This window comes from Equus asinus, chromosome 4 (genome assembly GCF_041296235.1).
Source record: "Equus asinus isolate D_3611 breed Donkey chromosome 4, EquAss-T2T_v2, whole genome shotgun sequence".
Classification (NCBI taxonomy): Eukaryota; Metazoa; Chordata; class Mammalia; order Perissodactyla; family Equidae; genus Equus; species Equus asinus.
Window position 1 is genome coordinate 104,833,831 of NC_091793.1, and position 15,573 is coordinate 104,849,403.

The following is a 15,573-nucleotide window of genomic DNA, read 5'->3' on the forward strand; positions in this document are numbered from 1 at the left end:
GAATATGAATACGTACATTCCTCTGTTTTCTAAGACTATTAACCTAGTTTTGTATATTAACATACATAAATTAACATAATATTTGTATATTAACATAATAGACCATGAGAATTCATAAGCCACTTCCTTCATATCCCCTTAAAATACCACTGTGCATTCCTTGTATCTTTTATTGGCGTAGTATCCATTTTTCTGAAATTCAATCTTAAGTATATATTTTAACAGTATCTCGGTATTCTGCTAGGTGCTTTGAGGAGTTCAAACAAACTGTCAGAATTTCTCTGATCCAAGACTGTTCAGTCTAGTCGAGGAGTCTAGCCCAGAGAACTACAAGGCTTCTAGTAATCAAGTAACAAAATAAGTGAAGTGGCAGGATTTGGATGGTAGTTGAACAGGTGAAGATAGGTGGAAAATTATTTTCCATGCAAAGACAAAAAGGAGCATAGGTCTAATGACAGAACTGAGTGAAATACAGGATGAGAAGGAGAAGAATCTGTTGATTTAGGGGGTGGGGAGTGGGAAATACTGGGTAATAACATTACACAATTAGGTGATTTGAACCTTAAAAATCAGGCAGATAAGTCTCACCCAAGATATAGCAACTTGGGTATGAAGTACAACAGGTTTGGACTAGGGAGTCAGTAGAAGGAAAAAAAAGAAATATATCACAAGTAGACTCACCGAGTATACAAGTTTAAGACCCAAGATCTAAGACAGGTAACTTCTAAGATTTAACAATAACAAAAGTAGTACACACGGTAGTTAAAAGCACACTTTGGAGTATATTGCCTGAGTTCAAATCCGAGGTCCACCACTTACTAATTGTGGTACCTCAAGTGAGTTATGTAATATCTTTGGGGCTCAATCATCTGTAAGATGGTACTAAAAATAATAATACCCATAAATGAGTTAATATACAAGATGAAATGGGTTAGATATAGAGAGTCACACACTGCATAACGATGGTTCACAGCAATGGACTACATATATGACAGTGGTCCCATAAGATTAGTGCCATACAGCCCAGGTGTCTAGTAAGCTATACCATCTAGCTTTGTGTAAGTACAGTCTATGTTCGCACAACAATGAAATCATCTAATGACATATTTCTTGGAACATATCCCCATCGTTAAGCAACACATGACTAAAGTGTTTAGAATGGTCCTTGGCACATAGTAAGTGCTGTGAAAGTGTCGGCTATTTGTGTTTATAGAACTCACCATTCTCTTGGTTTGGGCCCAATGACTTCAAGTTTCTTACACTGTCAACTACCTTCTCTTCATTGCTTGCATTATATACCATAATGTGTGGTCCCCTGCAAAATACGATATTGTATGTAATATATTGATACTATCCAAACATATACACAAATACACAATGAGAAAACAGGCAGTAATTTCTAAAGACAAATAGACTGAAATAATCTTTTTTTCTGCCAAATACTGGAAATGTAATAGCAAAGAAAAAGAAAAAATACAACAGAGAGGAAATGCTGCTATGAAACATTGGCTTTCATATGGTGGTCTTATTACAGAGAAAGATGCAAGAAACTTGGTAAAATAGACACTTTCCCAAAAACAGTGTCTTTTTGTTATTATCAATTATTTGTCTTTTAAAGAAAAAGGAAAGTAAATGAAACATTTTAGTCCTGCATCTGGCAAAGTCAACTTGTAGCAAGTCAGGATGTGGTTTGACCTCACTGGTTTTTTTTGGTGATAGAAGAGTTTAGTTTGAAGACAATCTCATGCAAATTATAGTAAAACTTTGATGAAGATGGTTTATTTTGCCTAGTTGATTCATCTTTATTCACGGTGTGGCATGTCTAACATAATGTAAGTGTACCGTACTCTATCTTTCAATTCCTAGGATCAAATGGAAAGTGCATTCTCTGCATCATAAAGTTGACTGTGAAAATAATATTAGTAATTTAACGTTAAATTCTAATATGCAGAATTGTCTTACATATCAGTCGGTGAAAATCCTTGGGGAGCATTTGGCGAAAGTTAAAAAGTAAATGTTTCATTTAGGTCAAATAGTTAGTAGGCAAAACAGATAGAATACAAATAAAAATGTTTATATTTGAGTCATACAAATTAGGTACACTTTATGGTTAATCTGACACAGGGATACCAGAACTGTTGAATTTGATTTTATTTAGAAACAATTACATGCAAATAGATACTTTATAAATAAATATTTTTATAATGATGGCAAAAGGGATAGAGTCTAAACTAAAGGGACCACCATATTTATGTTTAAAATATCAGATCTCTATTTCAGAAGACTAGTATTAATTAAACAAAGTGCTCCCAACCCTTCTGGCACCCAGACGACTTACTGTCCATCTGCGTTTCCAGCTTCTTGTTTTTCTTCTGCGGAGTTTGGTGAGGACCTGCCAGTGCCATTGCCCAGGGCTGCGTTGGCATCATTTTTCAGTGTATTTGTTCTATCAGTAGACCCGCACGGAATATCTTGTGACTTCAGAGAAATATTTTCAGCCTCATCTTTAGGCACTTCCCTCAGTTCTTCCTTTTCATCTATCTCTTCGAGGCTATAATCAGAGCTTATGCCAGCTACAAAGAAATGAAGATATAATACTAAATATTAATTTGCCCCATTCGTCCTAGGCAATCCTGGCAAGGAAGGAATTTTTGAAATAATAATTAGCTGGATTTTTAAAAATTCTGGTTCAAAACTAATAGTAAATACTTTTTTAATGGTGATTAATCATGTTAACATATAATCAGATTATCTCAGACACACATAATCCTAAAAATAATATGCCGTCACTCTAGGTTTTATTCATAGTAGAAAAAAGAGATTATTTAAACTCATAAATTTCAAGTTATATATTTAAGAATATATCTTTAAATTCAAATGATTTTTATATTCTTCCATAGCTCTAAATACAAGTTAAAAAAAAAAACAAAAAAAAACATGAGATTTTCATATTGTCTACAAGCGCATTTATAAAATTTGGCTCAGTAGTTATCAGAAACTACAATTGAGAATGATCTGAGCCCCTTTTAAAAACACTGATGCTGGGGCTGGCCCCGTGGCCAAGTGGTTAAGTTCGCCCGCTCTGCTGCAGGCGGCCCAGTGTTTCGTTGGTTCGAATCCTGGGCGGGGACATGGCACTGCTCATCAAACCACGCTGAGGCAGCGTCCCACGTGCCACAACTAGAAGGACCCACAACGAAGAATGTACAACTATGTGCCGGGTGGCTTTGGGGAGAAAAAGGAAAAAAATAAAATCTTTAAAAAAACAAAAAACAAAAAACACTGATGCTTCCCATTCCCTACCCCGGACCTGGTAAATCGGAATCTCTAAAGAGTGGGACCAAGAATTTTAAGGCTCCTCAGATGATTTTAATATGCAACAGGGCTAAAAGCCACTGATTTAGATGCTTAAAATAATTTTCAAAATTACAATAGAACAAGTATTATACAATGAAAATTAATTTTTATTACCATCCAGTTTGATTCTCAGAGGCAAATCCTTTAACAGATTTTTCCTATACATTATCAGAAAGTATAATGAGCACATATAAGCAGATATGCGTACTCACATGTTTCCTTCTTTCTCTTTTTTTGTTGGGTTATTTAACACAAATGGAAGCATACTATACTTCATGTTTTCCACCTAACTATTTTTTTCCCCACTTGATATTATCTTAAAGATTGTTCATATCAATATGTGTGTGTGTGTGACAGAGAGAGATTCTTTTCAATAGCTGTAGTTAATATTTCCTTGTATAAAAATGTGTTTTTTTATTATTGCTTAGTACCAACAACAAATGGCCAACAAGGTAAAAGAGAAGGAGACATCCTAGGAAGTTAGTGTCCACACCAGCTGTGAAAGTAAATTTAAACCAAAGAATGAGGTTCTGGATCTTTGTTTATTTAAATATAATTCAATACTTCCATTTATACAATAGCAGCTGAACAAAGCTTAATTTTACCATAGAGGAGAAAAGGAGGGCAGCATAGCATTGGATTATAGTGATCAGCACATCTACAAATTTAATAAAATTTTAACACATTTGAAGAATATTTAAAGTACTTAAAATGTATTTATTTAATTTTGTCTTTAGGTATAGAGACAGAAAGTGTGTTATTTGTGCTCTTCAATAAATAAATATGGGGAATCTTAATGGCATTTTTCTTGTAAATAAAAAATAGATTACTTAACAGAAAAAATATAAAGAATTTGAGTGTGTGAATTTTTAAATATATATATTTTTGGCAAATTTTATGACATGTGAAATAGTCATTATGATGCCAAGGTACAATATTATGTGTCTATGATAGCATAATACATTTATGTAGTAAGAGTGTGTTTATATAATTTGAAAACTGTATATTGAGAAAAATGAATGGCCGCTCTGGTTTAGACGCAAATGTGTTTTATAAATGGCTCCTCAATATATGTTAAGCTCTTTTGGAAATTAGATTAACTGAGGTAACATTTAGGAGATTACTAATCATTATACCTATTTCTCTCTTGCCTCTCATGAGTATTTCAGACATATACAACTTTTCTTTAAGCATGGACCCTCTCTGAGAAAGTGTTCTCAATTACTTAAAGTATGGAGAATGAGTTATATGTCTCAAGTCTTTTCAAATTATTTTTCTGAGTTGGTAGTTACAAGCATCATATAGGCTTGCTTAAATATATATTTTTCAGTAGCTTGAAAAGCATTCTTATTATTAAAAGTCTTAGAAAAGGCTGTGATTCTTTTAAAAAATTCTAATCATTCAAGAGAACTTTCAGTTTGCTATTTAACTAGTACAGATTTCCCCAAACTTTGAAAAATATTAAATCATATTTGTTTTGTATGTACTAACAGACTGATATGATGGCCAAATTTTAGGACTATAATAAAAAAAATTGGGGTGGAGGCAGTGAACAATGATTAATTTTCACGTGTTATATTACAACTATCATATTTCAGTTTCATAAGTTCTAAAGGAAGAATATTCACTTTCAAAGAACACAGTTGAAAATCTTAGTGTAATTTTAAGATTTAATAACTTCCAAAGTATAAACATTAAAAAATTACAAAAAACATCACTTGAAAGTCTAATTATTGAAACTTCTTTTACATTTACTTAGCTTGAATTTAATACTTGAATACTTTTTATCTTAATTTTTTCAGTCCCTCTAAAATAAAATTCAATTAAAAATTATTTAAAATTCACAAAATGTAAAAGGAATTTAAATAATTAAACTTTCAAGAGACATTTTGTAAGTTTGTAGCATTTTACTTGCAAGTTATTAAAGCTTAAAATTTCACTAAGACTTTTGGGATACCTTGCTTATTTTCCTGGAGATAATTAAAATGGCAAAGTTATCTGACAAATACCACTCTGCTAAAACAGAATTGTATTAAATTAAATCCATTCTGGTGAACTACTTTTTTATTCATTCATTCATTCATTCATTCAAAAAATGCTTACTGTGTCAGACACTGTTATAGTTGCTGCCAGACAAAGTCGTTTTCCCTTTCATTTTTTTAAATCGAGGTATACTCAGTAAAATTGATCATTTTGGGGATACAGATTTGACAGATGTATAATCTAGTTGTGTGACCACCACCATAATCAAGATATAGAACAATTCCACCACCCGCCAAATTCCCCCATGCCCCTTGGTAATCAACCCCTCCCCCAAGCCCAGCCCCTGGCAACTGTTATCCCTATAGTTTTGCCTTTGCACGAACGTATCTGAATGAAATCATACAGCATCGAGCCATTTAAGTCTGGCTTCCATCATTGAACATGATGCATTTGAGATTCAGCCATGTTGTTGCATGTATTAGCTATTTGTTCCTTTTTATGGCTAGGTGGTAGTATTCCAATGTATGGATGGACTGATCACAGTTTGTTTATTCCTCAGTTTAGGGACATTGGGTTGTTTCCCATTTGGGGCAATTATGAATAAAAACTACACAATAATTCACGTGGAAGGTTTTGTGTGCAAGTAGCTTTTCATTTTTCTTGAGGAAACACCTAGGGGTGGGATTGCTGGGTGGTATAGAAAATGGATGCTTAAAATTAATTAAAAAAAACCTGACAAACTATTTTTCAAACTGGCCACACAATTTTGCATTCCTATAAGCAGTACTCGTTTGAGGTGATAAGGACTGTTTTTGAGTCACTGAAAAACTATTTATGATAAAATTCAAGTATTACCTAACTATAAAGTTTTGCATCTGGTAACAAAATAATTTCAATAATTTAAAAGTAAAAATCCCATTCAAAAACAATATTATAGAAAATAAGCCATGCCTAGATAACAAAAGAGTAGTTCAACAAAGAAAAACGTGTATATATATATATATATATATATATATATATATAAATAAATATATATATATATTTTTTTGGTGAGGAAGATTGGCCCTGAGCTAACATCCATTGCCAATTCTCTTCTTTTTGCTTTAGGAAGATTGTCGCTGAGCTAACATCCATGTGAGTCTTCGTTTTGTATGTTGGACGCCATCACAGCATGGCTTGATGAGCAGTGTGTGGGCCTGTGCCCAGGATCTGAACCCACGAACCCTGGGCTGCTGAAGCTAAGCACATGAACTTAACCACTATGCCACCAGGCTGGCTTCTATTCTTTTATGATTATATAGTTACACATCGAAAATAATAAAGTTCAAACAGTTTTGCCAAAAGCAGAAAGTCACATAGAGAAGAAGCTGAAATCCTTTAGAGCCACTGATTTTATTCATCTTGCACCTTGCCATATTCATCTATATAGTTAGGGAGAATATCAAATTCTAAAGCTGTAATAAAATTCCAAGTGAAAAGGGGGAAAGTACTGTTTCTTTATGAGACATTTTTACCCAAGGGATGAACAAGTAACTGAATCTACAGGTGATGACAACTTGACCTACATCAAACAAAGCACCAGGCAGGAAAGGCCGGGTCACCTACATGTCAGAGAGGCCACGGCTGCCTCGGGCGTTCCAGGGCACTCCGAGAGAGAGGTTTCCTCCGTCAGTGTGGGCACAGAGCACTGCTTGTGACTGGGGAGCGCGAGGCCAAGGGAGGCTTCTGCCAAGGAAGCAAAATCTGTGGAAATGGTACTTAGACAACAGACGTAAGGCAAGCAGAGATCACGAAGCATTTCAGAAGAAATCAGATTTGTTAGCTCACAATTATCAATGCATTAGACAAGAAGAGGTGACAGGGAAAAAAAGGAAGAGAAAGATAAAGAGATAGCAAGCAAAGCTTAAATAGTAGTCATACCTTTTTTACTGATACTTCAGAATCTTCTCATTTCACTTATATAGTTTGATATTATCTAATAAATTGCCTTTGTGGAGTAAAATAGTATAATTGACAGTATCATGGGTTGGAGTTAAGAAAAATCATTACTAGTTATCTAACGGTAATTTTTTCTTTTTGGTGAGGAAGATAGGCTCTGAGCTAACATCTGTGGCAATCTTCCTCTATTTCGTATGTGGGACACTGCCAGAGCATGGCTTGACGAGCAACGTGTAGGTCTGTGCCTGGGATCCGAAGCATCGAACCGTGGGCCACTGAAGCCGAGTGTGCGAAGCCAACCACTATGCCACCGGGCTGGCCCTAATGATAATATTTTTAATCACAGAGGAAATCTTCTTTCCTCCATATAAAATGTGTCAAAATCCCAAAGTCCTAAATGTCACTTAAGGATTAAAGATTTGGGGGCATTCGGGTGCCTCTGAATTTTTCCTGTATTTGTGAATATGAATTTATATCATATTCATTTATATCTAAGTCTAAGGATTAGGAAATTTTATCATACTTATTCTTATAATAGCTACTAAATAGCTATTATTAAAAATATTAGCAAACAGTACTACATTGAACTATTTTATTTTTACTAGAATTTCATTTATTTGGGGAGAATCCAAAATGAGACCATACAATAGAAAAGATTTCGTGATAACAAATTTTTGCCATTAGATTAAGACACTATGTACTTGAATTCATAGCTATGATAGTTGCATGAAGAACAGTGCTGTACACCTTCATGTCAGTTTTCTTCTGCACACACCAAGATACATTCCCAACAAAGATGTCTCCTTCCTCTTGGGAAGGAGATTAATAAATGATAACCCGGCATTGCGTAAGGAAAAACAGGAGACCTAACGGGGAAGGTACTCAAGGCACCAACGCAGAACTGAAATTTGGGGTTCTGCCAGTTTCATACAGGGGAGGAATTTTTTCATTTCAATAAAATAAAATTTGGGAAATGGAGTCAAAGCAAGTATCTCTTTCACATACAGAGCATTATAACTAGATTCATTCCTCAACCGTCAGGAAAGCTCTTTGTCAGTAATCACGTGATGTGGAGTACAGGTGTCCTACCTGGGCTGGACAGACCCTCAGGAGAGTTTGCTTCAGAAACACTGTCAGTAGGAACTGCATGGACTGACTCCAGGGCTAGAAGACAGAAGCAACACGACTTATAAACAAGTCACATTCACAAATGAAACAATGCCTCAGTAGCTTAACTTAGCTATTTCATACAACTCAGAAAGAGATAGCCCTAACCTTGTTAGAAGCCTTTTTACTGTCCAGCTTTAATACAATTAAAATCTACTTAGATTCCCATTCCTACATGTAGTCAATCCCAGAAAGGCGGGATCTTTCTGAATAGATTCACAAATTATCACAAGCTCTTTTTAGTATAATGGAGCTGAACAATTTTTTCATTTGATATTGTTACGTTACAGATTTTAAAAAGGCAGCTGAGAATAACCAGCGACTAAGTATTATTATTAAAATTAATTAATTATAAACCTAAGTTTAAGTACTACTATTTAATAAAATGACATGATTTATAACCTATATCATTTCTACCATCTATTTAAACAAAACACAATGCAAATATAATGTTAATGGGAAAAGTAACATTACCAGTCACAGGACTATTTTCATCACTTTGATGCAGGGACATCTTAGAGGGTGGGGAAGGTGCTTTTCGCTTGGTCCTTTTCAAAGATGAATTCCCAACGGATGTGCTACTGAGCTGCAGCGAGCCTGTCCTCACTATGCCTGCTCCACAGGGACCCTGTGTAAAACAAAATGACCACACCCAATCTCTATTTAGAAAATAATAGCAAACTTTAGGAAGCCTCTGATCTTTATGTCTAACGCATCATATGCCAGCAAGGAACGTAATATTCATTCATTCGAAAAACACGTATGGAGTATCTGCCATGTGCCAGGAGCTAGGCTAAGAGATGGATACATAAAGAAAGATAAAATATGGTCCTTCTCAAGAAACTTAGGCTAGGAGACAGACATGCAAACAACTAATTATAGTGTAGAGGACTCATAAGCAGTACAGTTAAAAACTAACTCTCAAAGAAAACTCTGGAGAAAACATTGACGTAAAGTAAGAAGGGAGAAAGTGAAGAATATCTGTACATTAAGATAGCTTTTGATTCATCTTTCTCTTTTTAGCATTAATGAATCAATGACAAACATTTCAAAAATCTATATGTCTACCCAAGGCAAGGTCATTGGAGGCCACCGACTCTATGCACAGCTAACATTCACACTCATAGCATGTGAGTGTCAGCAGACCCTAAGACAATCCTCCCTCAGCAGGCTGGCTGGTGCCTCCTGGCCCAGTGCCATGTCATCTTGCTCTTTCCCTTTACAACAAACCTGCATAAAAGCATCATTCATAGTTTTTGTCTCCAATTTCTCATCTCCCACTAGAACCCTTCCAATCAGACTTTTCCCAACCTTCACTTCATCAAAACTATTTCTACCAAAGTCATCAATGACCTCCACCATGACTAAATCCATGGTTACTTCTTGGAACTCATTTATTTGACCTATTAGCAGCATTAAACAGACTTGACCACCCTCTTAAAATTCTCTTTTTCTTATTTCCAGGACACCAGGTCCTTACTCTGCACAGATCCAAACTCTGTTTTCTTTGTTGGTTCCTTTTCATCTAAGTCCTTGGACGTAGTCTCCTTAGTATCTTTGTTCATTCCTCTGGTAATCTCCCCTATTCTGTTCGTTTCATGTACTATTTATATGCTAATGAATTCCAAACTTATCCTGGACCTCTATCTGATCTCCACTTAATGTCTAAGGCCATCTCAAACTTGGTGTCTAAAACTGAGATCCTGGTAATCCCTCCTTTCCCCTCCCCCATCAAAAATAATCCTGTTCATGCAGTTTTCCTCGTTTCAATAAAGAACAAGCCATTCTTCATCTGTTTAGGCCAGTAACTTTGGAGTCACCCTCATCTCCCTTTCTCACACTCTGCGTAAAGTCCATCCTGTTGGCTCATCCAGCTTGACTGCTACCATGTAGTCCAAATTATCATCAAGAACCTTCTAATTGGACTCTGCTTCTACACTGCTTCCCTACAGCCCTTTCTCAACATATCAGCAAAAGGATCCTGTTAAAACATTAGTCAGATTAGGTCATTTTGTTAGAAATCCACTAATGGTTGCCTAATTGGCACAGAAAAGCCAAAGTCTGTGTAATGACTTCTAAGGCAATTGTCGACCTGGCCCCTTAATCTCTGACTGCCTCCTTCTCCGAGGGTGGAGCAGCTCACTCCACTCCAGCCACACTGGCCTTTCATGCTGTTCCTCAAATGCGCCAGAGTGTTCCCACCTCAGGGCGGTTACACTTGCTGTTCCATATGCCTGGAATGCTCTTCTGATATAACTTGAAGCATAACTCCCTCAATTCCTTCAGGTCATTTCTCAAGTGTCACCTTTTCAAGGAGCTCCTCCTTGACCCCCAACACTTCCTCTCCCTCTTCCCAGCTTTATCCTGATGAGCAGCATTTAATAGCTCTCTAACACACCATATAGTTGGCTTATTTACCTTGTTTATTTTCTTCTTCCACTAGGGTTGACTATAAGGGCAGGGATTTCTTCCCCTCCTATTTTGCTCCCTGCTGTTTCTCCAGAACAATGTCTGGCTCATAGAAGTTTCTCAACAAATATTTGTGGAGGGAATGAAAGAGTGAATGAGATACTGCTTTCTTCATTAACAAACAAAAAGCCTTGATAAACTAGGAGAGCATGTAAAGCTTAGGCCATTCCAATCTTATGAGACAATGTAAGCACACCTAAGGGAAGTGAACTAGTTCATAAGATGTCTTTCAGTCTTTATATCTTGCTGCACACCAAGAAAAACTTAGCAAATTTACTATTCGGTAATTATGTGATATACCTGCCAGAGAAGAAAGGAAGCCTGCCCCAACAAAGAAAAGCTTGAGTTAGTCTTCACCACTGGCAGCTATGTTAGGAACTAAAGGGGAAGGTAGCTCATTTCATAGGGACAGAGGCAGAGTTAGGTTCACAGCCGGAGGGTGTTGACTGAACACACCTCTCACTAACGTTAGCTCCTCCTCACAAGGGGGTGGGACAGGTTAGCACGGGCTGACTTTACTGGGAGTCAAACCATTAAAGTTTTTCCATACCAGTTGGTAAACAGCTGCAGCCACCAACCTCCTCTCCCCTCACTACTCTGGTCCCTCCTCCAGAACTCTTAAGACTTCTCCACAATCCAGCAAGAAAAGTGTTAAAGCCTGCCACCCAAACTCATATTGATTCAAAGTCACTAAATGCAATTCTGATTAAATCTGAGGGTCATTCCTCCATAGTCCTCCACATCCCTCCCCGCCCAGCCCCGCACCTCCCTCCAGAGTGGATATGGGGACAGATCCTCAACTGCAGCTTGGACTTTTGAATCTATCAGGAGAAGGGCCCTCAGCCATAAAGAGTTGGGAGAGAAACGCAGTATAATACAGCTGGATTAGCAGTATTTAAATATCATTTTGAGTAGAATGTAAAGTTCTTACAGATGATATATCTCTGTGTTTGGACATTTTCATTTGCTAGCTTATAAAATTAACAAAGTTAGGAATCATTAGGAAGAAGGCCAAAATTTTCCCTAAAACAATGTGGCACTTCACTTTTTAAAATATTGACCTAAAAATCAAAAGCAGTAGAATCTATCATGTTATTTCTTGATGAATGTGCTCCTGTGAAGCCCTATTAGCATGCCGCACTGCACAGACCCAGCGTATCAGGAAGAACACAGCAGGTGATCAATAAGTAACAGGCGAATGCATGAACCTCCTGGTTCCATGCTGAAAACTCATTTCCCACGTTTTCACTGATCTGTATATTTTGACAAATTTTAAATTCTTTATCCATAGAAATATAAATATCCTTTACAAAAACAAGTGAGCTTATTTTAAGACCTCTAGGGTCATAAATGAAATATATGAGTCTATTTTTATTCTGTCTTTGAATTATGGATAGGTTCATATAAATTTGTGAGTCAGTGTATACAAATTCTTCCCCTTTTTATTTCTATACTGTCTGCTTTATTATATTATAACCAAAATTCAAGAGCTCTAACTCCTAAACATATACTATTGTCTGAGAAATTCATGTCATGACTGCTTTTCTCAGGTCATAGAAAAGACCACTAAATGAGTTGTTTTACAAACGCCAAAAAATTTTCAGTAGCATCCACGAAGACAGTTGAAGGACAAGAAGGGCAAAGCCATCAACATTTTGGAGGAGCACATGTTTTATAACTTTATTCTTTACGACTTATCCACTTTAACCTGTTGTGTGGGTGTATCATGAAAGTAATGGACATATATTTCTAGAGCAGTAGTTGGATCAAAGAGACTAGGAACGAAGACTTTAGGGGAAGAGAGTATGATTGCCACCGAGCAACACCAGGTAGACTTATGTGGCCTGTCATAACTAGATTCTATCTGCAATTAATGGTTAAAACTTACTAAGTTTATGACAAAAATATAAATTTAACAACTGATGTAAAATGGGCCAAAGGTAGGCATTTTCAAAGAATAAGAATGGTAAGCTTAAATAAACACCAAAAGATTAATGACAGAAATATAAGTTTTGTCCTGAGATATGAGTGATATCAATGTTAGTGTTCAAGGAAATAGCTCACATATATTTCTTGTCCTTTAAGAGAGAAAGGAAAGAGCTTTTCTTTTCTTTTTTTTTTAAAGACTGTTAGAAAAGGATTTCAATCAGCTAAGAAGCAACCAAGGAAAGTTAAGGGAATAAAAATCAAACTTGGAGTTATTTTGTGTTAACTCAGGACCTAACTTTAAGAACAAAATGGAGAAACCCTAGGCCTTAAGAAAGAAATGTTCTATATGTACTGAAAACATCCTTTTCTTGGGGAAAAGCCTGCAGGAAAAGAAGGGGCATTTAAGTTAGAAGATCTAGGTGCTTCTAAACAGATTGTAGCCAAAAAAACTAGTGTGTAGTGAGGGATTTGGGTGGAATATACATAATCTGGCACACAAAATCGGAGAGGCTCCTGACCCAAGAATGACTCCTGCTAAAAAGCAGATCTATTAAACTACCACGGTTATTTAAGTAAACACATCATGAGTTCCTATGTAAAATGTTGAAAAAGGAAAGAAAAAAGGCCATGATGGCCACCAAAGCATAACCAGCAGCATTCTCAAACCCTTTTTTTCTCTCTGCACCTCAGGAAAAGGCTCCCAATAGGCTCCCACTAGCTCTCTTCTTGCATTAGTCAGGGTTGAGCTACCCAGTATGTCCGAGTGTAAGTTTGTCTAATTGCAGAGAGGCTCCCAGAGGGTTTGCCAGTTGGAAGGCAGCCCAGTGTAATGGTTACCAAACAGATGAGCTCTGGGGACAATGCCAGGGCTTGACCCAGGGAGCGTGCACTGTGACTCTTCCTAGTACCTACACCTCGAAAGGGGTTGGATGCTTAAGTGAAATGACGTGAAAAATAGTGCTGTCCCCAGCATCCAGCACATGCTCCATAAATATTAGCTAACATTATTCCACATGATTTGTCCATTTTAAAGTACGTGAAATTGCTCTGTAAATAAAATAAGCAAATGATTGTTATAATGTAGAGATTAAAGTAAAAAGTATGGATAAAAGGAGGTATTTATTCTAAGATTGTGTTTTCTCTTTCGTGACAGTAGTGGTGGGAGTCTGATTAGAGTCAGTCTCAGTTACAATCAGCCTTAAAACTCTGACAGCGTCCAACAGTCGGCAACTGGTGCTTGGTCCACTGCATAAGCCAAATTCGTTGCGTGTAATTCACCGTGTGGAAAAATTCCACCTGTAAGTCACCTCAGGCGGCTCCTTTGTACTTGAAAGGAATTTAATAAAAGCTAAATATTTAACAACAATTTTGGATGTATATAGTAGCATATAAATTTTAACTATTTTATAAATTTAATGTGAAGAATTAAATGAAAGAACTGTTTACCACTGTCTTTAGTTTTTACCACCAAGATAAATTTCCTTTGGTCAAACTGTGACTGAAATTTTTAAAAAGGGATTGAGATTCAATTATATTTAAGTCCAAAGGGTTTACAAAACAAGAAAATAAGAGCGGTTTCTACTCAGTGGTGGAAAAATGCTTTGGTTAATTATTAGAGATATTCAATTATTTACTTTAGTTAGAGTCACCAAGTCTGCCTGCTATTAGCGAAAACTCCATCTCTAACAGGAACGCACATCACTAAATTTTACGGTCTGTGAAAAGGAAAACACTGCATAGAGAAACAGAATACACTAGGGAAAGTGGCAAGGTCACGTTGAAAACCATGCCAGATACTTAATCCCTCAGAATTCACTGGTTCAAAATGGAACTAAATTTAGCTGAAGAAAACAGAATTGAATGGCATTCAATAGATTTACTGAGTGTTAGCTTTGTACTAGTTATTAGGTCACTTATTAATCATAGTTGAATTATAAGATGTGGGTCACTGAAATCAACATATTCTGGACAAAAAAGTTAAGTGAAAGAATACAAATAGAAAAATAAAAAAAATTTGGATCAAAGGATGTAAATACAGTGGCCCAACTTCAATGATGTTGTTAAATGTTTTTATTAAAAGCTTTTGGCTTTTTATTTCTTTTTATTCATATGATTTCTAGATGTGGGAAGGGTTGGGGTTAGAGGAGAGAACCTGATAAATCTCTTAAAATTATCTTAAAACTCACAAAACTTTTTTTTCTTCTTCTTAAGGGACAGACTCACATTATCCTTCTCCAATCGGGACATTCTCTATAAATCCTATGACATATTATTTAAGTTACTATGAATTATATCCCAGTGACTGAATTTTCATATAACTGAAGGTTAAACTTAAATTCTTTTAATTATTGATGGAAGAACTCTTTCTAAAATAATTTTACAACTTAGACAACAAATCAATTTTCTTAAACTCCAAAACGTATGATATAAAAAATGTAATATAGAAGTATGGGGTACTGAATTTGCAAAATAGGCAAAGCTATGAAGGCAAGTGTTTTTAATCATAACAAAATCAGTTTTATTACTGATTTAATCACAAAATTAGCACAATCTCATATAAGATGCAAACAATGCATACATTGATGAGGGAAAAAAGAAAAATCCCTGTTAATCCCAATGAATACAGGTCACCTCAAAGAAGTTTTGGTATCCAGGCTTTGACACATATCCTTTATATCTCTATACACATAAATGCATATTTTGGCTTTTATTGAATGAAAGTATACATGC

At 35.9% G+C, this 15,573-nt stretch overlaps 1 protein-coding gene across 21 annotated transcripts in view; it reads right to left on the reverse strand.

The window, feature by feature from the left end:
- COBLL1 (cordon-bleu WH2 repeat protein like 1) overlaps nt 1-15,573 on the reverse strand; it is a 166,045-nt gene that overhangs the window by 18,767 nt on the left and 131,705 nt on the right. For 8 of the 21 annotated variants that reach the window (XM_070508009.1, XM_070508008.1, XM_070508017.1 and 5 more), the window contains 5 exons: nt 8,920-9,073; nt 8,368-8,442; nt 6,946-7,065; nt 2,339-2,573; nt 1,221-1,315 (listed from right to left, as the gene is read on the reverse strand). In XM_070508009.1, the coding sequence (XP_070364110.1) occupies nt 1,221-1,315; nt 2,339-2,573; nt 6,946-7,065; nt 8,368-8,442; nt 8,920-9,073 (679 nt within the window). Of the gene's footprint in view, nt 1-1,220; nt 1,316-2,338; nt 2,574-6,945; nt 7,084-8,367; nt 8,443-8,919; nt 9,074-15,573 lie in introns of all 21 variants that reach the window. The other 13 variants (XM_070508006.1, XM_044768790.2, XM_044768792.2 and 10 more) reach the window with 2 other exon arrangements.